The sequence below is a fragment of the Cupressus sempervirens genome, chromosome 3 (assembly GCF_028749045.1).
Source record: "Cupressus sempervirens isolate cs-2001-9-10 chromosome 3, ASM2874904v1, whole genome shotgun sequence".
In the NCBI taxonomy this organism is placed as follows: Eukaryota; Viridiplantae; Streptophyta; class Pinopsida; order Cupressales; family Cupressaceae; genus Cupressus; species Cupressus sempervirens.
The window spans coordinates 235,513,565-235,538,484 of record NC_143120.1 but is presented as its reverse complement, the minus strand read 5'-3'; the positions used below and the strand labels follow the sequence as shown (position 1 = coordinate 235,538,484).

General features: G+C 37.0%; 1 protein-coding gene across 6 annotated transcripts in view; it reads right to left on the bottom strand.

Moving 5' to 3' along the window:
* The window catches only part of LOC149565721 (eukaryotic translation initiation factor 2 subunit beta-like), a 76,214-nt gene that overhangs the window by 11,878 nt on the left and 39,416 nt on the right, over window positions 1-24,920 (bottom strand). For all 6 annotated transcript variants that reach the window (XM_089819216.1, XM_089819214.1, XM_089819217.1 and 3 more), the window contains exon 8: window positions 20,886-21,031. In XM_089819216.1, coding sequence (XP_089675342.1) covers window positions 20,886-21,031 — 146 coding nt within the window. The remainder of the gene's footprint in view (window positions 1-20,885; window positions 21,032-24,920) is intronic.

Sequence of the window (24,920 nt, the reverse complement as noted above, 5' to 3'; positions counted from 1 at the left end):
TGGAGGTAACTGTTGGTAAGCTTGCAGCAGCATATCAAGCTGAGGCCTGGAAGTTGACGTTATAGTTAAATTTGATAAAGAGGGTCAAGGCAACGAAACTATTCTGCTGTAACAGTAGTATATAATCTGATCAAATAAACTTTGAGCAATGCCTAACAGACCAACATCGTCAAGTGCTACATTTCTGTTGAGGATTTGTAATGTCCCCTTTCTAGGATGACAGACATTTGTTCATAGATTGGCCTACCACTAGAGTTCCCATAGGCCAATAGAGTGTGTAGGGGACTCATATAGGGCATATAGACCCAGACATGAGCTTTTTAGGCTGGTTTGGGCAATCAACAACAGGTTTCTAAAATTTAAGAAGGATCCCTAATTATTAGGGACTGATTGGGAGTTGTCTAGGAGGCTTCCAAAGACCACTGGGGACATTTTGGAGACATTGGACGCATCTCCTAATTTTTAGGAAGAACTCCCACTTCACTCACACACTCTGAAGATGCACACAACAGAGGAGATTCATTAGTACTCAATTTCAGAGTCACAGACTCAATCTCCTACTTTTTAGAAGGCATTTCCTTGATTGTAGGAGATTCCTACCTTTTAGAAGGTTGACATTTTCCAGAGTTGAGGTTCTATGAGATCACCCCCTGGTCTCAATTTCAGGAGATTTGGGTGTGTTCCCTATTTTTTAGGAGTATCCCTACATTTGAGGGTGAGACTGCCAGTTGGCCCAGGTTGTCCAACATCAGTCACTTGAGACTGCCAGTTGGGAAGCGACAAACTCAATTTCATGTTTTGGAGATGTTTGGGTTGTTCTTTAACTACTTGGGAACTATTTTAATATATTCAAATAATCTCCTAAGTTAGCATTTTAATAATTTAAATAAAGTCATTTTGGAGTAACAAGGAGTTTTTTGGCTTCATCTAAATAAATTTGCCCATGTGTGATAGCTTGTTGGAAAGAGCTCAGTATCTACTATTTGATTATCACTTACCGGGACCTATTTGATGCTTGGAGCTATTTGTCATTAATAAAGTAATGATTTCTTTCTATTTGGACGGCTTTATTGGGGAAAATAATGTTATATTATAAAATTCAAATGAATTCCACTTTAGGGTTCTTTTAAAGTTCGAATTGCCTTGGAGAGGGGATAAAATGAGAAGGCAACCTAAAGGTGAGTATCATATATCATTTTGTCAACCCATTTTGGACGTCGTTGCTCTGGAAGAGCATTCCTCACCTAGGACAGAAACCCTAGTGCTGAGACCAGATTTGTTGGGACGTAGCCCTCAACAAGATATGATTTGAGGTTCTTATGCATACAGTTTGATCAAGGCAGAGGATCGATTTCTAGTATTGCAATTACACTTTGCAGACAATGAAATTTTAGGGAAGGCAACCACTTTGATTCACCCTAGCATTTCTTTATAGCAGCTCACATGAGGAATTTTGGGGTGTTTATTTGCAGTAGACTGGAGTTGTTTAATTGCAGCAGCTTGGGCTTTATCATTTGAACTTGTTTGACTGTAGTTGGGTTCCCATCTTAAGCTGGCGTCAACCTTGTTTGAAGTACATCTGTATTGGTACTATTCTGAAATAAATTAGACTCTGTTAGTACGGTTTTAAAATCATTTCTAGATTAGTATGTATTGTTGCATATGATTTCTATCACTTCTATTTTATCAGTTAATGTTATTTATTCATTGTAATACCTATATTCTGAAAAATACAAAAAGAAACAACATCCTTCTGCAACTTCTGTCTAGCTCTATAAGATCAAAGAAAAATCTACAGGAAAATATAATTTATATAATTAAACATTATAGCAGCAGCAGAGCAAATATCCATTTGGGATATTTCAAGATGCAACTTTATGGCACTAGAATTGGGCAGAATTGACTTACTATAAGTATAGATAATGAAGCGGTCTGCTACCAGAGCAGACTTAGCGAGGTTTAGGCAGCAGATTTCAGTATTTTGGGGGAAGTGCTCACAGGTATTGTGAGAGCTGAAATTCTATTTCACTTCTCATAGCAGGCCACATATAAAGACATCTAGTTTTCAGTCTTCGGTCTGTTTCAGCAGCTAGGTTGGGAGATGCTGGTCTCCAATATGGTGGAAATATTGGCTCTTAAAGCGTTGTTCTCAAACATGAGGATTTGAGGTCTTGGGGTGGGTACTTTGGGGGCATTTTGCTCTGTTCAGTTTCCATAACATGCTTTGGCTTTGTTGGGGAATAGGCATATTTGCCTACCATTTTGCCCTAAGTCCTTTATAAGGTGGATGAATGAGCATGTTACAATTGGTCTAGGTTGGATTTGCCCCTAGTCCTTTGTGGTATTCTGGAGTTGGTTTTTAACAATGTTTTCTTTGTATGGTGTTTTCCTTATATCAATATGAGCATGGGTCCCCGACCTTATATATATATTTATAGAGAGAGAGAGAGAGAGAGAGAGAGAGAGAGAGATATATAAACTTTTAAATAAACAACCAATAATAACCATATAAGTAAAAAAAATAAAGGCAAAAACAAGGATTAACAATGGAGATAATAGGGGGCCTCATGGCCTCTTACCTACCAAAAAAAACAAAAAGCAGTGGAGATGATAGCTAATTAAGCTAAATAAATATAAGAGGATAAGGATATTTAAAAAGATAGCCAATGGAAGAGGATAAGACAATAAGGTTGTTTGTCCTATGTGGAGATGTGTCGGCTCTAAGTTGAGGTGGATGAAGTGATGCGGAGTGATGAGTCACCGAGCAAGGTATAAACCAGAGATAGCGTATGCAGGCGGGTAAACATTTGGCATGCGGGCAGCAACCGTTATACTGGAAGAGCATTTTGGAATCTGAAGAGGCTAAGGACAAGGAGGAAGATTTTTAGGGGGCTGCGAGGAGAGAAGGGTATGCAAAGATTTGGACTTGTTGTGAATGGGAACAAGAGCTTGGGTTTCGAATTAAGTGTTACAAGGGCCTGTGGGATGAAATCCTAATAGTCTAGCAGCCTCGATGCCTCCACTGGAAGGTCTTGGGGCTCGAACCACTGAAAACTGATTCAGGGAATTTAGCTGCCATCATGGAACAAGGAAGTTCGAAATTAGCAGCTTGAGTAACCAAGGCAAGTTGAGACGAGAATGAAAGAAAGCATAAGCACCTACATCAATAGTATTATCTGTTCAGTCCTAAGGTATTGGAACCGACAGTGAGGGAGCACCATGGAGAACATAGCACAGAAAGTTGTCGTGGGTAGTATTGAGAGTGTCATGAGAAGATTGAGTCAGCTGAGGCAACGAGCAAGCACCAAAAATTTAGCAAACCGAAGAGTTCAAAGAGGATTGCACAAGCAACGAGCAAGCACCAAAAATTTAGCAAACCCAAGAGTTCAAAGGGGATCGCATGAGGGTGACAAAGGCAGCAAGTGTCATGGTTCTGCGAACTCCTACCCATCACTCTGCCAGTACACATATACAGCTGAAGAGAGTCGCCGTTGTATATATATTTCTATGGAGGAGGGAAGGCTACCATATGGCACTCGTGCCCAGAAGTAGATGAGCAGATTGTGCGCCACCACTACAGTAAGTCAAGAGAATCACATGTCAGAGTGAAAAGAGGGAGACTGCATAATACAGGTGGGTACAAGTTGACTGTGCCCTTGTATTTGTGAAAAGTTTTCCTTTAATACAAAGTAATTGGAAGATATTTGCTTGTTATTAACAATGATCAAGAGATCAATTTATGCAAGAGACTGAACAATATTTCCTAAGGAAACAATTGTAAAGACTAGAAACTGGAAACTAAAATATTAGAAATTTTCAAATATACACAGGAGATTACAACAGATAACCATTAGATACTAAACAAAGATACTAGAAACCCTCTATTATCGCAATACCCTTCCTTAATGGTTAAAGCCTAATTTATCCAAAGCACAAAGCTGTCAAAAGGCGTAAAAAGAAAATTTAGTCTGCTTAGTGTGCTTCGCGCTGTTTTCTATGGATTACAAACAAGATTGCTTAGATCAGGACCAGCTTGAGTAGGTCGAGTTGTCATACCCAAAACCACCTTATCGCTGTCACGATAATCGAAGATGGTTAGCATCCATTGTTTCCACATGCCATAATTGTGACCATTGAGCTTCCGATTTCCCTCGAGCAAAATATTAGTCAGAGATGCCATTGCAAGTTTTTCAGTGGAAAAGTGCGAAAATCTATGAAAGCATGTATTTTGAGGCAAAAAAGGGAAGACCCAGGGAAAAAATAGGTACTTAGAAGAAAGTTCAAAAAACCCAGAAGGAATATGTTGTCATATTCTAGATCTGCTAGCTCAAAAATCAAGGCACAAAAATCGAGGCACCTAGAAAAAATAGACAACCTTGTTGAGTTCTCAAAAAACTTACCAAAAAAATCTGTATAAAATTTTGATCCGATATTGAAATTTAAAGTTTCAAACAAAAAAGACTTTGGCTTAAAAAAGGTTAGAAAAATGGCAAATCTGTAGATAAAATAGCAAAATCTGGACATGAATAAACAGCAAACATTTGTAAAAAATGTACACCTCCAAACAAGCAAAAAAAGACCACTTTTAAAAAATAAATGGAAAACACATGATTCTCAAAGAAATTTGGATGCGAGTGGCAGAAAAATCCAGGCATGAGTTGCAGAGAAATGGTGCCCAACAGTCCTCCACATGAACAACAAGGAATAACCCTCAATTTTCAGAGGGTTCGGTTGCGCTAGTTGCAGATAGAAGGGTGTGAGTTTGCAGACCGGAAAAAATCACGGGAGTTACAGACAAAATGGCACGATTTTTTTGGCGGAAAACCCTAGTCGAACCAAAGGTTTTGGAAGCAAATATGCATGAAAATAATTTCAAAAATAAAAGGAAAATAGTTTCAACTAAGAAATTATAATTATTTTCGAAAAAATTTAGAATATTGGCTATGAAACCATATTACGAAGTACTTGGAAAATATTTGCTTGTTATTAATAGTGATCAAGAGATCAATTTATACAAGAGAGTATTGTTGGATAACCTTGTGAGTGCACACAAACACCCATGTTTACAACTAAACAAAGCCATTCCAAAACACTGAATCAAGTTCACTAGGTAGAACAAGTCATGTGTCAAACTGGCAATCAGCAAGTCACTACAAGATAATACCTAATTAAGTTGAATAAATAGAGAAAAACAAGAAATAAAAGTGGAGTGAGATGTAAACAAGCCAGGAAATAGTTAACGGCAAGGGCTGACAATTTTCCGGCCAAAAAAATAATTTTACAAGAACAAAGTTCCCGCAAAAAGCCTATCGACTAAAATTTTGTGGACAAAGCATTATAGATTAATTGACAAGAGGACTTTCAACTTGTTCAAACACATCAACATTATTGAACTATATATTTTTTCTATTGCATTCACCTTTAGGTGAGAAATAGAAGTCTCAAAAAATTGAATTGCGACCTAGTGCCTCAGTTGGATGATACGTTCAAGAATTAAATCCTCCAAGATGTGAAATTATGGATACACATATAGTGAATCCTTAGATTAGCATGAACTTATGATCTAAAGCCAAATTTTAAATGGGATAAACGTGGCATGGATAGGTAATAAGAACATGTCCTTCAAAGGTATAAGTACATTTCAATCAATTATATGAGATAAGGAAATTAAATGGAAAAGTCATTTTATAATCCATGATACCAGCCATATGATTCTGGGTCTACATATGGTGACAGCAATACGAGACTACCCCGTACTTTGTGGAGGCAACTAAATGTGCTACAAACAAGACATGCATGCCCTACTCTCCAGTGGGATTTGAACTTGTTACATCTAAAGAGTACAAATTTGCCACCACTAGAATGAGTGTTTGTGTCGTTTGTATCAAAAGATGGACGACACAATAATAAAAGGATAATGCAGTGATAAATTATGCCACCAATTTATAGTGGATGAGAGACTAATCATCTATCCCGTAGTGGGAATAGTCATCAATCATATCCGCTAATCTTTATCCTCTATCCACTATCATATGATGAACATGAGCAAATCAAGCAGGGTGAAAAAATGCCGAATTCCAGCAGCCATCATGATAAAACACCTATAGTATCACCTGTTCAATTTATTACGTTCTTTAATAACCACATATAGAATACCCATATCCACCAATGAAGTAATACTAATCCAATTAATCACCCAAGCTTGACTAGCTAGGGAGCAAATCTAACAGAACAAATACAATCCTGCTCCCAATCTTCGTTCTTCCCTGATCATTACAGAATTGGGAATCCCAAGCTGGCTGGAATATTTTCCTGTATAGATGAGGCCACCTTACCTTCAACTCCAGTTATGGGTCAATCCTTGTTTTCCTGGGAAAGATAATACTCTATGAAGGTTTCTTGCTATAGACCCAAAAACTGATGGTTTAGTCAACTGCAAATTTGCTTGGACCTAAAATCAAGTGAACATTTTGAAAGCCCTATCATATGAAATATGTCTTCAAGTGGAGGAACGTATTTGGAAACAGATGACTGACTATGAAAATCCATCTTTTTATATTTAGAATCTAGAGGATGTTTACAGGTAGTATTAGAATACTATTATACTATTTACCTTATGATGGTCATTTAAGTCACATAATGTATTTGGTCACTTGGTGTATCTGTAGTTGCATAATATTAGTATCATTATATTTTCACTCTCAGTTAACAACTGTTTCTTTTAGAAACATTGTCTTTGTATTTCCTTCTCCTTTCTAACTACTTTTATTCAAACAATCATCATTTGATAGTATCACAACCCATAGGTTAGCATTTGTAGTTTAATACCTGGAATTAAACTCCAGAAGTTTTTGACATTTGTTTATGAAAATTTGTGGAGAATCCTTGAAAGCTTATAAAGTTATTTTTCTATTTTTTAATAAAAATCAAAGATTTAAAAAATGAGGATTTTTGAAATTGCAAATCTCTTAAGATTTTGAATATTTCTTTGTAAATTTTGAGAGCTTTCCAAATTAGCCCGAGGGTTTTATATCTCAAATTGTGTTATCTGGAAGTTTTGTTTGCTACATTTGAGGGTTTTTGCATCTGCTCATAGAGGAAGGGGGTTTTATAATCTTTTGCCCGCAAAAAATCATCAGAGCGTTTGCTGGTAGTTTTTCCACAAAAAACTCGTGGATGGGGTTTTTTTCATTCTTTACAGTGGTTTGTCATAAAAAATCATGATTTTTCTTTCTAGGTTTTCTGAGTCTTTTTCCCAAAAAAAACATGAGGGTTTTTTTCCTTTTTTTAATGATTGTCATACAAAAAATTGTGCGTTTGTTTTTTAAAACAAGTTACAGTTTGTGGGTTTTGCTTGATTGTTTTTCACTACAACTACTATATTCTGAAAATGGGTTTTGCTCAAATTTTCCCCAAATTTGTGGGTTTTTTTGTCGGGTTTGTTGGTTTTGTTAACATTTTTTGTTAAACAGCAGGGGTTTTTTAAGATTTTCCCTTGAAATGGTGAGGATTTTTCATAAAATTGTGCCTTGCAGTTGGGTTATACCTCAGTTTTCAATGGAAATCATTGTTCCAGCAACTGAATTGAAGTTTATTGGTGTTCGGTGGGTGTTGTTTTCAATATTTTTGGCAAAATCGTTGATTTTCAGAATTGTAGAGTTTTCTGAAGCTGATAAGGGGAGGGATTGCTTTTTATCCAACATCATGTTGGACAATTATGGTAAACTTGGTTATGTCAAGAAGTTCTACAATAGCAGGGAGGGTCTCAATAGAAAACTCATGTTCTGGAGTATTTTGACGAGAATGCGGAAGCCTTCTATGTATTCATGGCTAAACAACCTACCAATTTAGTCTCTTGTAAGGTAACTACTAATTAGTTAATAAACTGACTGTTATGGAAGGGTTTCAATAGAAAACTCATGTTCCAGAGTATTTTGATGAGAACGGGGAAGCCTTCTATGTATTCATGGCTAAACGACCTACCAATTTAGTCTCTTGTAAGGTAACTACTAATTAGTTTATAAACTGACTATTATGGGAGGGTATTAGAATAATATTATACTATTTACCTTATAATGGTCATTTAAGTCATATCTAGTCACTTAATATCAAGGTTGCATGGGTACTCATACCCATACCCCTGTGTATCCCAAGTACTAGGTTTTTAAACAAGGTCCTTAAGATTTCTGATTTTTTTATTTGTTTTTTTTTTTTTAGTATCAGCTTGTTGTTTATCAAGCTTAATTCAATACATAATCAGTTTGAAACTTTTATACAATATTGATTAACAATAAACTTTATCGCTATTTTGAGGTTCTCACACCATCGCCCCAAAATTTTGGGGACCCCCTTTTTTTCGATCGCATTGGCAATAATTTTTGAAGTTGTCCAAAAAAATTCCGATCTTAGAAAATTTTGAATCTTGGACGCCTCCAGGCCAGGAGGGAGAGGGTTAGATTTATTTTCACCCAGTTTCAACTTGATTTTCTAGAACGACCAATTTCATCCTTAGGCCGAACAAATTTCAAAGAACAACACTTGGCAAGATAAAATTGTAAATCTTGTACTTCGATGATTTTTTTTTGAAAATTTGGATATAATTGTATAAATTTGAATAATTTTTAAAAAATCAATTTTTGTTAGATTTAAGTTTGTTGGAAAATCTTGAACTTTTTCGATGAGAAAATTAATTTTGTGATGATGAAATCAAATAGGAAAATCGATTTTAGACTCTACAGAAATGATTTATTTTTGTCAAAAAAATTAAAATTGCATAGCAAAATCGATTTGGGTTAAATTGCCTTGAAGATTTTAAAATATTCAAAGAAATTAGTAATTTAAAATTGATAAAATCAATTTTGGCTAGCCAAAACCCGATTTTTAACGATATATTAATTACTAAATCATCATTAAATGGAAACATTTAACGTCTACAAGGCTTTATTTATTTATTTTTTGCAATCTTGGTCTAACCGGCAATTTTTAAAAAGTAAATTTCATCTTTGCAAATTTTATTTTTTTAACTAAGCATTTAATTGGGGCTAGATTGGTGTTCTAATTAATGTTTTTTTTGCTCCCAGGGTCCCACTCGGCCAGCTAAGGATAGCAAGCAAATGGGGTACAAGAGAAAGTCCTTTCTCCTTATCTCCTCATTCCTCATTCCTCCTCTTCATGGTGCTTGGCGATTTAGACTAAAGAGCAGATTTCATCTTTTTTGGACAATTTTGAAAGAGAAAATTGGCATTTTTCCTTGGGCGATTTTCTTGCAAAAGCAGATTTTCATTGGGTTTGACAGTTTTAGAAAGGGCAGATTGGCATTATTTTTGGCGATTTTCTTCATGATAGAGATCTCCCATGCTTGGTGATTTTCTTTGTGGGGCAGATCTGCACTCTATATTGGCGATTTTCCATGTTAAAGGCAAAAATCTCATTCTTGGCGATTTCTTCCAACTAGGGCAGATCTAAATTTTCAATTTTGGCGATTTATTTTTGGCAAAGGAGAACATTTTCAGAATTGCAAAGTTGGAGGGCAGATTTGTTATTGCTTAAGTCTAATCTTACATTTTCTAGAGTGTTGTGATTTTCTCCTTGCCCTATCTGATTTTTGGGTGGAGTTTTGTTGTTCTTCTAGAGGTTGCGTTTATTCTCCTAAAGTTGGACGATTTTTTTGTAGTGAAGGAAACAAGTGATAAGGCCTGATTTGTAGCATGTGCACGGACAATTTCAAGTGGGCCAAATTTTGATTTTTTCGGCTAGGGCATCAAGATTTGCAAGAGATTTGAAATTCTTAGGTCTGATCCTAAATTCCAAAAGAAGACTCGGCCATTGATAAAGATAAGTTCAATTCATTTAGAGTTGAAAGGGGTCCTTAAGCGGATTTATTCTTTTGTTCTTGTCTAATTTTGTTTCCTTTAGTTCTTCTTGCATTCATCATCCACCACTTCATCATCCTATCATAAATTGAAAATTGGAGATTGATAAGTGTAGAATCCATGATAGGACATTTGAAAAGGTAGAAATAAGCTAGACCACCCCTAGGTTGAAGATTGGAGTGATAAGTGTAGTCCATCCTAAAGTAACGGCAAGGTAGAAATAAGTGTTAATCCTACCCTAGCTTGAAGATTGGAGATTGATAAGTGTAGTGATAGCACTTCGCGAGGCAAAAATAAGTGTAGAATCCATCGATAGAAAGAAGGTTGGAGATCGATAAGGGTAGTCCATATCACTTAGAACGAAGGGGCAGAAATAAGTGTTTAGGATGATAGATATTAGTGCAAGCAAGAACCCTAAGGGAAAAAATACTAAGAAAGACAAAGAGGATATGATGCCCAAAACAACTTTCTTTTTTAAAATGAGGCGAATAACCAATACCAATGTCGGTACAGTAAATATAATACAGGTAAATGACAGACTAAAGGAAAGACAATCCCCTATGACAAAGAAGATATACAGAAGTGGGATTGTACATGCAGCAACTTTTCCTCCCACCTTGCCTTGTCCAGAATTGGTTATGGAGTGCGCATCCAGGTTTGATCTAATTAGTAAATCCATCATTTTTAATGAAGGGAAGAGGGTGTTGCCCAACATTGGCGGACAGGTGATCGAAGAAGCATTTAACATTCCCCAGTACAAGAGCAGGACAGTGGTGATGATGGATCAGGCAGCCAAATCATTTCAGGATAACCAGGAAGCTTATTTCATGCATCTAAAACAGGATTGGCTACACGAGGGAAAGAAAGGGGTAACCAAATCATCAAGGCTCACAGAGGCAGATTTCAAATCAAAATATGGCGATCTCATTGTGCTTCTCAATCGGATCATGGGCCTAACTCAAGGTATGCAATTTGAAAACTAGATTTACTTCTTTATTGATGAAATTGAAAAGGGAAAAAGAAGATTTGATTGGGCTAGGATCATAAGCGAGAATCTAGAGTTGCAACTTAGAACCGTACAAAACCAAAAGCAATTCTACATGGGATCCTATCTGTTTTACCTAATTGCTAGATTGTATAAAAATCTAGGACTTAAGGCCTTGGGAGAAGTTGGCAATGGGCCGGGGCAATATTTGGTGCATGAATGCTATCCAAAATTTCATCTGCACAACAACAAGGATTACAAAATGTTTTGTGATGCCTTTGCCATGAAGACAGTAAGGGTATTACAAGGGACGCCTGCTAAGAGACTCTCATCGGAAGCAAAAGCAAAGATAAAGAAGTATGGAAGTTGGTTCGTCCAATTTCCACAATTCACATACATTAGAGTAGCAAGAAGTACAGTTTGTCCCAAGAGGCTTCCAAGATACCCACCCGACAAGGTATTTTGATAGAATTGGCTAGGCAACTTAAGCATTATGATAGAACAATGAGAAACGAAGGTAAGACAAGGATTACTTTCTCATTCGGAATTGGCAATGATAGTTGCCCCAATCGGGTCGCCTTTGCAGCTACGGAGAAGGAATTGGAATGGTATCATCTAGGATGGTATAGAGCAAGGCAAGGATTCGATCCTAATGGTCTTATCAAGGTATCTCATGGAAATGTATTTAAACATGTTCCCACTATAGAAGACTTTTAGGCCAATGCCAAGGATGACTTTCATGTGAGAAAGCTAGCTTTCTCAAGGTTGTCGGTGAACATGATGAGAGATATCAAATGGAGAGGCCTTGATATTCCCGATCAACTAGAAGATGATGGAGATGTGCTGAGAGAAGATTATGATACAGCAAAGGGAACAGAGTTGAATCCATTAGATTGGGATGATCATCAGGATCCTTCCTTGGAGGCAGTTACAAGAGCAGTTGATTTGCATACTGAGTCATGGTACAATGAAAGATTAAAAAAGCTACAAAGTCAAAGGATTCCCCTTACTTATGAGAAGATGAAGCCAAAAGAAGGTCCAGCGGAATCAGTCGGACAGAAGGGTGAAGGAAGTAGCCAGCAACAAGAAATAGTTATAAGCAAGAAGAGAGCTTTGGAGGTTGAGATGAGTAAAGAACATCCAGAACCTCTAGCCAAGAGACAGCACGCAGCACCGTCAAGGGAAAGTATAATTGAGGCTAGAGGCCAAGAAGATAACACAAGTGAACAAAAGATCGCAGTAGAAGTGAGCTCTAATTCAGAGTCGAGTGGTTACAGTAATAGCACCGAGTACTCTCCTCTCTCAGAAAACCAATGTGGAGATGACATGGCAGTTACTAGTGAAGAAGAAGATGGGCTGATTGATATTGAGGAAATAAGTCAAGCGCCTGAGGCCGTTGGTGATGATCGGCTGATTGAACCAAATCCATATTTGAGGAGATGCACCGCACTACTATGGTTAAGGCAAATGCTTATGCAAAGAGGCGAGGTAGTAACTGCCCAAACGGTTGAAGACATCCAAGAACTAATAGAAAAGGGTGATAGCGAAAACCAAAAACAAATGGCAAAAACGGTGGCAAAGGTAACCAGAAGTGACAATGATGGCCACCGAAAGGTTCAAATTGCTATATCAACAGTCGACAAGGCATTAGATGAGATTGCGGCCCAAGAATATGAGATAGTGGAGCATCATTTGGGAAGAAGCACAGATGACATGGAATGTGAGGAGATCCAGGAAGGTATAGCTTCAATCCGAGAAAGGTTGAGGAAGGCAAATGAAAGGATCATAAAGTTGGAGGCTGAGAACAAATATTGGAGAGTTGCACCAGGCAGCCCTTCCTCAAGAAAGCAAGAGCAACCTAGAAGAGATATCAACTCAGCTACATGAAGTTAGGGATTGGATCCATGATACAATCCAAGACGGGCAAAATTTCTTGCCTTCCTTCATCTCAACATTCCGGTCATTAGTGACTGTTAGAAACAAATTTAGAATATTTGAAGAGTGGAAGGATTTCCTTCTAGTCAAGGATTTAGCTATTCCCAGGCTACAAGTGTTCATTGGGCTACCAGAGACATATTTGGAAAGGGCCAAGTTGATTGATGAAAGAGGATTGAGTACAGTTGAGTCTTGGTTTGTTGCCTTGACTACCAAATTGAGAACACTGGCGGAGATATAGAAGGCAGTTGCACAGCACAACCCAAGCGTCAACACCTCCATTTCAACCATGATGAGTGACATTAGAGTGGCACTTGATTTTGAAGACATCAGAGAAGAGGACATTGAAAAGACAAGACTTGGATCAAGATTGGATGAGTTAAGAAAGGTTGCTATCAAGAAAAAACATTTGGGCACCCTTTCCTCCCTCAATGCCTTTATCGGATATGCAAAAGAGTATGAGGACCATGAGAAGACACTACAGGCAGCAAGCAGCATGATGAAATCGGCGGAGCTCAAGATAAAGCATACAACTTGCCCTCCCATGGAGAAAGTCAACGAAAGGCTAGCTAGGTTCATTGCCTTAGCTAAAAGAACGAAAGAAAAAGGGAGATTTACATTAGAAGATCATTTGATGTAAGCCCAAGCGGCAACTTCTCTTTCTTCGAAGGTAGGACAAGTGTCTAATTCTCATTGGCCACCATTTTGGTCCCTTCTCATTGGTTGCTACTTTTCCACTTTTTTCATTGGTCCATTGGCGAGGTGGCATCTTCTCATTGGCCAATGGGGTGGCAACCCTAATTAGGGTTTCTAGGATCCAATTTGGATCGTCGGTTTTGCCTCTTTATCTCTATCGTCAGTTGTACATTTTGGCCTCTATATAAGGCCATTTGCTCTCATTTGTAATGGTCGGAGGAAATTGTTGCAAAGATAATGCCAAAAAATCGTTTTTCTTTCTCATTGTTGTGACTTGCATGGTGATTAAGAGCCTTTGGTATTGTTGCATGGTTTCTACTTCCAAATAGTTAGAGTAAAATTTCTTTTAAAATTGTTAAAGTGGATTGCATTTCAAATCGTTAAGTAAAAGTAAAGTAGATGGATAGTTGCATGATGGCATTAGTAGATGTTTGATAGGGATCAATACTAGGCCACTACCATCCTAGCGGCTTGTTGAGAAGCCTTGTGTGATAAGCTAATTCAATTTCCTTTGAAGCATTGCATCTATGGAGGTGGAGCCGCCGGTTAACCTTCATTAGATTCGATCCCCGTCCGTTTGCTAATCTTCCATTCATAGGAGTAGGAGTAGAATAACAAGTAGTTTAGGACTTAGAATCTTGAAGAAGAGAGTTAGAAAGACACCAGTCATAAGAACATTCACCCTCCATCACTATCACTTTCTCCATCAACATCGTCTAGCATTCACACCAAATCACCATCACCATCATTCCACCAAAGTCCAAAATGTCCTCAAACAAACGGCGTAAGGCCGCTTACGTGATTACCAACAAATCACATCGATATACTAAGTATCAACAAGTGTAAGGAACATTGGAGTTATTCTCATGTCCCATGAGTATTCACTTTTCAAGAGAGGAATTGTGTGTTTGATACTCTGTATCAAATATTCAATTGCTAATATGTTATGTGGTATAAAAACTGACATCAACATTATCTGGCGCTAGAAGGAGGGCGGATTTAAATTCATTCTTGAGAAAATTGGAGCATTGGTGAGGCACATACCCTCCATCGTCATGCCATCAATAGGTACTTTTGCAACATTCCATTTATTGCAGCCAGGTAATTGACTATTTTTTATTCGTTTTCTTTAAGGTTAAAGTAAAATTCTAATGATATCTACTTGTTTTATGATTCACTGATTAATCATAGATTAACTTTACAAGCTTACATAATGATTTGTCATCTAAATTTCTAATCATAATCCATTTGTGACACGGCTCCTTATTGGCAAAACATGATAGATGTGGTTCCTATTTGTGGATCTAGGGTTTAAAGCCCCAACTAAGGCTGAGTTGACTGGATACCTCTTCGATGAAATGGTAGAGGATGTGAAGGTTGAGCTTGAGGACCACCAAAAGGAGTGGATCGAAAAGGATTGCACCATCATGACTAATAGTTGGACGGATAGGAAAAATAGAACACTCCTCAATTTTCTTGTTTCTTGTGGAGGTGATTGATCATTCTACTTTCCTACATACATTGTGAATTGTGAATCGTGATTGAATAATTCAAATTTTGATTTGTTGATTGCTAATTTGTTGATGATCCATGACAATTCATTGTTTTGTAAGATATACCATGTTTCTCAAATCCATTGATGCTTCTACTCATAAAATATGCTACATACTTATGTGAGGTTATTGAGGAAGTCATAGCAGAGGTGGGGGAACAAAATGTGGTGCAGGTGGTGACGAATAATGCAGTAAGTTATGTTGTTGCTACAGGTAAACTTTTTAACTTCTCAAGTTTTGAAAATAAATTTGATTGAATTTGGGACTTTTTTTAATTCTATGTTTCCTAACATGTCTAAATTTCTAATTAATTTAAAATTGTTGTAGGTAAACTTTTGATAGATAGGCGGCCCACCATATTTTGGTCTCCTTGTGTGACACATAGCGTTGAACTCATGTTGAAGGAAATTGGGAAGCTTGAGTGGCTCAAATCATGTGTAGAAGGGGCAAAAAATATACGCAAGTTTATCTACAATCATTCATTTGTCCTTAACACAATGGGGGACTACATAGGAGGCAGGGAGTTAGCTCGTCTTGGCATCACGAGGTTTGTCTTGAATTTCATCACACTGCAATCCTTGTTGACATCAAGAGCAATTGAGGAGCATGTTTGTTGGGCACAAGTGGATTACATCTTCCTATGCTATGACCACTGTAGGGGTAGATGTGGTGAATTGCATCTTTGATGAGGATGGTTACTAGAAACCTGCTAAAGAAATCCTTGAGGTAAATTTCTTACAATTTAACATTTAGTATTTAGTATTTAATTGTTTAATGCTTTAGTTTTACTTTTAGTTTTATATTTAAATTTCGACTCAAATGTCTTTTTGACATTATATACAGGTCACTGAGCCCCTTGTACCAATGGAGAGAAGCCCTCTATGGGCTACAAAAATGAGGGCATGGATAGGGCCAAGGAGGCATTTAGAGCCCAATATGCAGGAGTACAAGAAAAGTATGCCCCTATTTGGGAGATTATTGATAGGAGATGGCAGAATCAGCTCCACCAACCCATCCATGCAGCAGCTTATTATCTAAATCTGGCATTCCATTTCCGTCTTGACTTCAAGGTGGATGAGGAGATTCTCACTGGACTATACACAATGATCCAGAGAAGATAGTGCAGTTACAACCATTGAGCTAGACAAATTCAATAATAAAGAAGGGCCAATTTTCTCTAGCAAGATCGCCATAGATGCTCGAACAACAATACAAACACGTAAAAATAATATATTCTTGAATATTAAGTTTATGGCTTATAAGTTGTGCATTTTAATTTTTGGTTATGTAATTTTAAAGTTTTAAATGAGACTAATTATTTTCCGTTTCCCTTATTTCAGATAGATGGTGACAAATGTTTGGGCCCACAACCCCAAAACTTCATAAAATTGTCATCCATATTCTGAGTCAACCAAGCAGCACTTCTAGATGTGAGCACAGTTGATCCATGTTCGAGCATATCCACTCGAAGAAGAGAAATAGGTTGTTTGTGCAAAGGTTGAATGATCTTGTCTTTGCTCATTACAACCTCCGTCTTAGGATCAGATAGATTTTGGGCACTAACTCCTCTCTGATCATTCTAGAGGAGATTGATCCAGAATCAGAGTGGCTCATTGAGACTGTGGATCCAGTCTTCACTGAGGAAGACCATGAGTGGGTTGATCAAGTAGATAGAGAGGTTGAGGTTGTGGCCATGGTAGAGGAGGCAGCAAGAGCATGTTCAAGCACTAATAGACGCACATGCACACACAAAGACATAGACACAGGCCCTAGTGATGTTGTTCGTGAGCCCATCTTACATGCAGGGGCTATGGTTTAGCTGTCCTCTAGGACCTACCTTAGACGCCTTTCTAGAAGGCAAATAGGATACTCAAAGGCCGAGGCTGAGGTTGCGACCAAGCTTGAGGATGATCCTAAGGCTTGAGCTAGAGCCTTGTTTTTTATTTTTGTTTACAGATATTGATAGACATACGTTTCATGGATCTTCATCTTAGATTGTTACATACATTTATGATTCGATGTCTTATGGATCTTCATCTTACACACATTCTATGATTTGAATAGTTATGATCCTATGATTTCCATTTACTTCAACTATAGCCTACAATTTACATTTTACGTGTAACGTAGCTATTTATGTGATGGATTTATCATTCATGTTCCATGTTTATGTATGTTAACTTCTATTTGATAATGTTATAGTGTGTTTAAATTATATTCAATAAAGGGTGCATGAAATAAGTTTTAAATTGTTAAAATCTCTAAATTTCAAGGGTTTTTCAAATTTGTTGATTCAATTCTGATTCATGCTCGATTCGCGATTCGATTCGGCCTTGCTGATTCCAATCCAATTCCAATTCTCGTTACTTTGGTTTGCATCCAACCTTCTGCTTCCTAAGGGTTTTCATCCTTAGAAACCAACCAAACACTTTCAGCAACAAGATGAAATAATTTCTATATCAAATTCTTATAACATGCTCTTGAAGTAAGACAAGCTTCATTTTTAAAGACTCCTCAAACTCCAAGTGAACCTCCATGATCAATGTGGGATAAATCATCCTTAACTTTAATACCTCCTTATGAAGTAACTTCTTGAACAAGCTTGAGAGCTTTATTAATTAAAATTTAAAATGAATTTATTTATTCATTTTATAAAGTCACTTTATGAAAACAACAGAAATACTCTTTAACCTCCCTTAAGTAATCACATCATTAAGTCATTTAGTATAATAAATACTATTAAGTTAAACTTGATCTAACTTTAGTAATTTGACTTATATCATTAAACCTTGATAATTTCCAATGTCAACTCATGGGAATAATCCATCCACTTTCCAAGTATTGATATGATACCAACTAATCACCTTGATAACTTACTATTAATAGTATGAGCAAAACATCCAAGTGACTTGCTCAAAATAGTAAGTTGGAATCAAAGTATCTTATTTTGAATGATCTCCAGAAGACTCACAACAAATAAAATAGGACACTGAATTTAATAATATTGAAATAAGCCCTAAAGTTTGGGGGCATCATAGATGATTCAAGATATTGGTAGTGAGTTAAAGTAATCATGATTAGATGATCGAAGAGTGATGATATAATGAATGTTAGTTTGATATATTGATGAATGACTATTGATTTGATAGAGTGATGCTTGATTGCTCTACTGCATTTTTTTCTTGATCCCAAGATGTAGTGATGATTGATGTGGATTTGATGATTGTTTGCTTGATCTTGTCGTTTTATCGTTTGCATCATTTCTTGAGGAATTATTGATTGATGAAGGATGATGAAGGATAAATCCTTCCATGCTTGGAATGAAACCTCCTTTATACTTTATTGGTGAAGGGGCCACCACCTTTCATAAGAATTGAGTCACCAATTTTCATTGTTGCCTTTGAGAATAACATATCATTCTCCAAATTGATCTTCCTTGTATGTCCTCAATTAATACCTTCTCCTATTTATGTCTTCCAATGTGGGGGGATAGTCACACCTCTTTATCAATGGTTGTTTTATGCCATATTCACAACCTTTTACAATACCACACTTAAGAAGAGTAACAACCCTTCATCATTTCTACCCTACAAAAGAATCGCAATCCTTCATAATTGGTGTTCTTCAAAAGAGTCGCAACCCTTCATAATTTTCACCCTTTAAAGGAGACACTTCTTTATTTTTTCTCATTTCTTTTTTCTCTTCCAATAATTCTTACTTCATTCCCAACTTCCCTTATCTCTTCCTCCCTCCACCCCCACCTTTCAAATGAAGTTCTCTTCTCTCTCTCATATCTCCCATGCATGAGGGAGTCACAACTTTCATTTCACGCCTTTTGACCATTCATTAAACTTATAATTATTATTATTTTAATTAGATTTATTCGTTAATATTTTGACTTTAATATTATTGTTCATTGTTAAATACTAATCCAAAAAAAGTGACATTTCAAGAAGGCCCTATGGTTAAACCAAAAAGCCTATAAAAAGGCCACCATTTGGTCAAAGGGTTTAATCAAGCACCGCTCAATTATCCAGATACTTCAGTCCTTGGAACATCTGCCAACATCAGAGCCCCTCAACTTAACAAATGTTTGCTTGGCAGTCCCCAACAGGTTCTTGTATTGCCAGACTTTTAGGGATAAACCTCCTCCTTTTCCTCCTGACGTCTGCTAATGAGACTTCTAGTTCCCCAAGAACAGATAACCTACTTATAGTTACTCCTACTATGGCAGCCTAAAAGATAGTTGTAACATCATCTAGAGAAAGGCCTGGAGACTTGACACCACCACACAACCTCTCATTCTTTCCTTTTACATTAGACATGGTAACATGAATTTCAGGCTGCCCTCAGGCATTATCTCAAGTTGAAGGATGGCGCATAGATGCAAAGATATCAGATTCTCTTTTTCAGAATTATCAACTATTCTAGTTCTCTGTACTGTAAGAACAAGGAAGATGCAGCAGAACTCTGGTTAATAATAAAAAAGCTGCTCAAAAGAAACAATTTTTGAGACGCATGCTCCTTCTGTATCACAGTCAAAATGGTTTAGCTTGACTGGTGTTGTTTCAAGTTTTTCGTCAGAATCCTTACCTGGTTTTCCCCAGCTGGTGTTGCTTTAGTGGGTGTCTTGGTTTTTATTCTACTATTTCTAGATGTATTTCTCAGGCCTCAAACTAGATCTCCAGAATTGCATTAAAAACAGCTCACATGAACTGGCATGGTTAAAGCAGTATTAAAGTACTCTAGTCATACCACAAAGTGACAAAGGTGATTTAAAACAGGATGTGAAAAAGTAGTCTAATTTAGACATGTATTTGAGAATTCTTTGGCAATCACTACCATCTCTATTACACAGTGAAGCATGATAAATAATTTTTAATTTAATTGTGGTTGCAATGTAATAGAAAAAGGTTTAAAAGTGGTCCAAGTGTTTCCATGCTGATATGAACTGCTGATTTGGAAGCAGACCAGAAAAGACAAAGGATGGAAATAAAGTTCCTTATATAGTTTCAATAAAACAGAGTACAAACATACAAGTATGATTTTCAAAAAAACAGATCCATTACATATTTCTTAAATCCATATTTTCTGCAGAACTGATCGTGCAGTTTAAATTCCCAAGTACATTTCTCTGTAGCCTAAATGCTTCACTTGCAGAAACGTTGTTTGTTAATATGTTGTTAATGAAAAGAAGATTCCTTATATACTTTAATATAAAGATATAATGAACAGGAGTACAAGAAGCGGGACTGATTCTCAAGAATAGATCCAACTATTTATTTCTCAATTCCATATTTCAATGGTATTCAGGGTGCATTATGAATTTCCAAGTATATTTATCTGTATCCTCAATACTTTAAAAGTTTAAATGCATAATAAACTCTAATTTAAACGTTCCTATATTTCTGCTCTCAAAATACAAAATTGTGTAAGGCAAAATGAGTCACTGTATATAAGCGTTGCAGGAACTCCATTTTTTGTTTAAAAAGTGTTCATAAAACGCCCTCAATGTTTTATCCTAAAAAAATTGGCATCTATGCTCCAAGAGTATGCAAATCTTTCACCACCTAAAAGACATGAATTATTTGTTTATTTTTCTAGATTTGTATTGACAGGTAAAAACTGATGAACTGATCTAGGAAAGGGAATGTCCCATCTATTTCCAGCAGGATGTTAAACAAACTTAATTGCATTAATAAATTTCAAGTAAGAGTTTCAACCGTAACTATAAATTTAATGATGGAACAATTTAAAGATCCTTAAACAATAACTTTGTGTGCAATTGAAGAAAACATTAAGCTCTAGATAAATCAAACTGCATAGGCACAAAACAACCCTTACGTTTTGCACAGATCCATGAAATTCACAAACACAGTCTTTTTGGTACCCTCACGGAGGACTTGAGGTGGCCTCATGACAGTTCTACGCCTATCTCCAGCAAGTTCTGGATTGTTCTCTCGCAGGATATTGAATACTCTTCCAAGAAGCTGTATCAACAAGACAACAATCAGTAAATTACTGTATTAAGAACTGCTAAAGCAAATCATAGACAATCCCACCATATCCGGAGCAATAACTCTATTGTTATAATGACAAGTACCAACAGAAAAAATATACAATGGACTCATGCAGACATTTAAAGGACATGTAAATGAAATTTTCATTTAGCCTTATGCCTGGATGGGTGGAAAGTGAAAAATTTTATATTCGTAGGTTGCAAAAACTAATATGCTACCCAAAGAATGAAATAGAGCACCACAATGTAGAAACAGTAGATGACATCATTCTCAATAGAATTTTTTCCTACATCTTCCATGTAAATTGTCACATATCTTTTGATGTACCAGTGCAATATATGCTAATACAATGTCCCGGGGGAACTAACAGACACCACAACAAAAATAGATGACATCACTCTTGGTGCAAAGTTTTCCTCAAAATTAAATAATGTAAATTATAATATACCTGCAAATGTGCTTAGACATATAATTAACCAAAAATATCTGAAGACTGTAACTGAGCAGCAAAGACTGCTTGTCATGCAAAGTTTTCCTCCAAAGAAACTATGTAAATTCCAGCACATTTTTAAATGTCTGCCTAAACTTGTGATGTAAAGTTTTATACCATTAGAAACTGTGTAAATTCCTGTACTATATCTTTAAATATCCATGTGTACGTGAAATATGTGCTTATATAATTCCCCAGGGTAGCTAACAAACACAACAGAAATAGTAGATAACATCCATCTTACTGCCAAGTTTTCCTCAAAAACAAACTAGTTAAATTCAAATATATCTTAAAAGGTGCTTGGACATTAGTACTCTCTAGAAAATGTCTGGAATGCTCAAACTAGTGATAGAGATATAATTTTCTTCAATGTCTTTCTTCAAACGAAACCATGTAAATTCTAGTATATCTTCAAATATGCCTGCATATATAGTAAGATGACATTCCAGCAAATCTCCGGTGGCCATGGTAAGTTATAAAGGCATGTTGTTACCCATCAACAAAAAAATCAAGGAACAATGTTACCACTATGACAACTCCAAATCAAATCTTACTCTAGGAAGCACTGATGTGAACCTGATAAACATGTGCTAGCATATAAAAAGTGCAATGCACACCTAGGAATGTGGCCCTTTTTCTATCTGATGGTTGAAGGATCATATAACTCTAACAAACAAGCCTGAATGAACTACAAAATAGAGAACAACTGGCCTAGATATCGAGTAAAAGACATCTATATCCATGATAAGCCTACCTACGCTTTATTGGTATAGATTAGTATACACATTCAAAATAAGTCTTAATTCTTACACGTGACATATAATAAAATCAATTTTAAAATGCTAAAAATTATTTCCGGTGCTTTTGTATTGGATTGTGTCCATGATCCATCATCAAGATGAAAGAGCACCAAAGAAAAGATAGAAAGAAATAATGCAGATCTAGCAAGGAAGAGCAAAAAAAGAAACGGAAAGGGCAAGGGACACAAATGTTAGAGTAAATAATTACTTATTAATTATTTATTCTATTTACTTAAGCTTACTTAGGTAAATGCATTTCATTTAATAGTTGTAGCCTAGGAGTTTGTTATAAGTTGTTGACAATACGAGAGTTTGTTCTCTCCTAAGTCATACTTATCCTCTCACCTTGTTCGAGGACTTTCCACCTCATGTGGATGTATGTTTAGTTGTCACACTTATCTCCTAGTGTCTTCTAGCTTGTTCTAAGAGATTCCTTGAGCTCTTTTTATTCGAGCTCCCTCATTGTATTTCATAACTCATTCTCATTGTAAATACAATTTCATTGTTTTGCATTATTTCTCTCTCATGTCCGTTTAGGGTTTTTCCCTAGCTCCACGCTCTTCTCTTCTTAGCTTCCCTTTGACAAGTTATTTGCATGCAAGTGATCTTGGGCATCTTCGGAGTTGGATTTCATCAACTCCAACATGGTATCAGAGCCTCCCTGCTGCTGCTTGGTTGAAAAATTTTTGAAGCCGTGATTTGGAATCACAAACCCTAGTTTGTTTGTGCATTTTTCTTCAAATCAGGGGAACAGCGAATTTTCGGAGCACATTGGGCCCAAACGGACGCTGCCATTGGATCCGGAAGGCCGTTTGTAATCAGGAGTCATATAAAACTTTATGTTTTTGGTGACAATCTGTTCGGGAAATTTATTTTAGGCCTCTTGGTTGCTGTGGTACGGACTATACGGAATTTCGGAGCAAAAAAAAAAAAAAATCAAAATATATTTTCGGCACATAGCCAAGCAGCCGCGCCACTCGCAAGCTGCCACAATCGGCAGCGCCGCCGCAAGGCCATCGCGGACCAACCGCCACCAGCTGGCCACCCGACCACCGCCTCCACCAGCTCCTTCCGCCAGTTCTTGCCGCCTCCACTAGAGGTAACCACCCCTGCGCCACTCTACAAGCACAGCGGCCACTTCAACGCTTCGTCAGCAATTTGCGTCTCCAACTCAGCACCCAGTCAGCACATTGCAGTTGTAGTCAACCAATGCGAGGGTGACACGTGGCCTGGGTGCCACGTGGCACCTTGCCACGTCACCCCTACCACACCACTCCCCTGACACATGGCGTCCACGTGGCCAGTGCCACATCATCATGTCTGCCACATGGCTTCTTTTTTGCTGCGACGGCTAACTGGCCGTCAAATTTAAACCCGTGAAATGCTGACGTCAGCATGATGTCAGCACTGCATCAGCAGACCTTTCTTGCACTTCTCCTAAGTCATTTTGACCTACCTTCAGTTTTTTGGCCATAATTTGAGCATACGGGGGTATTTTTCCGATCCGAAAGAAGTGTCGAAAAGCTGGTATTTTCAAGTTTTGATGCAGTTTTATTGCCCGTTTTTCAGTTTAAGTCCGAAGTTCTATTTTTGACTCCGGCTTGCATATATTTTGCGTCCCATGTCAATTTTTTGAGAACGTTATATTTTTGGAAAGCCAGTTTTGTCACCTTTTCAGAAATGTAGTCCTTTTCCTTAGATTTTAGCCCATGCTCTTTCTATCATGCTTTTGGTGTTTTTGCTATATGGTGGACATCTTGGGTGTTTTAGGTCCGAGGATCGTTTTCTTGACATGGTTTCTTTTGTTTTGGGCTGTACTTTCTTTTGTGTCAGCTTTTTTCCTATTCTAATCATTGTAGCTATCACTTGTAAGCACTTTTGTGTACGCATTGAGATAAAGTATCACTTTTGCATTTCGGGTTCATGAACGTTGTTTTTGAGTCAATTGTACATGCACTATTTTTATAAAGCACCATGGGGGGGATAGTTGTTTGTTGTTTTAGGCATTCTCCCTTTGTTAAGTGAGTGTCCCTTCCACGACATTAGCCCCATGCAGCATCAGTTTGACCATGTCTTTATAGGTGTTTGTACCTCTTCCTCTCTCGTCATTCTTGGTCCGTCTACAAGAAACTTTGGCCCACTTTCTCAGTTGTCTGTCATCTCACCCCATCTGCATTAAGGGGGGGTTATGTTGTTGTTCTAATGCATCCTTGGTTCGATGGTTCGATAGTGTGCACTATGTATTCAGTGGTTGATCCCTAAGTCACAAGGTTCGAATTCGAATTCGAGTTCGGCAACTATAAAATTCGAATGAAGTTCGAGAAAGAGTAAAAATTCGGAAAAAAATTCGAATTAAATTCGCCTTATACAATTTTAATTATTTTCTAGATGTATGTAATATATCTTATCAATTATCAAAATAGTAAAAATTGCTAAATAGATCTCACAACTTCATAAGCCTGATGAGGCATTTATTAAGTACAAAACATAAGAAACATGTGAAATCACAATAGCAAAGATATTTTCAATCAAAAGTTAAGACTTCATAGCTTCAAGAAAGCTCGAAGTC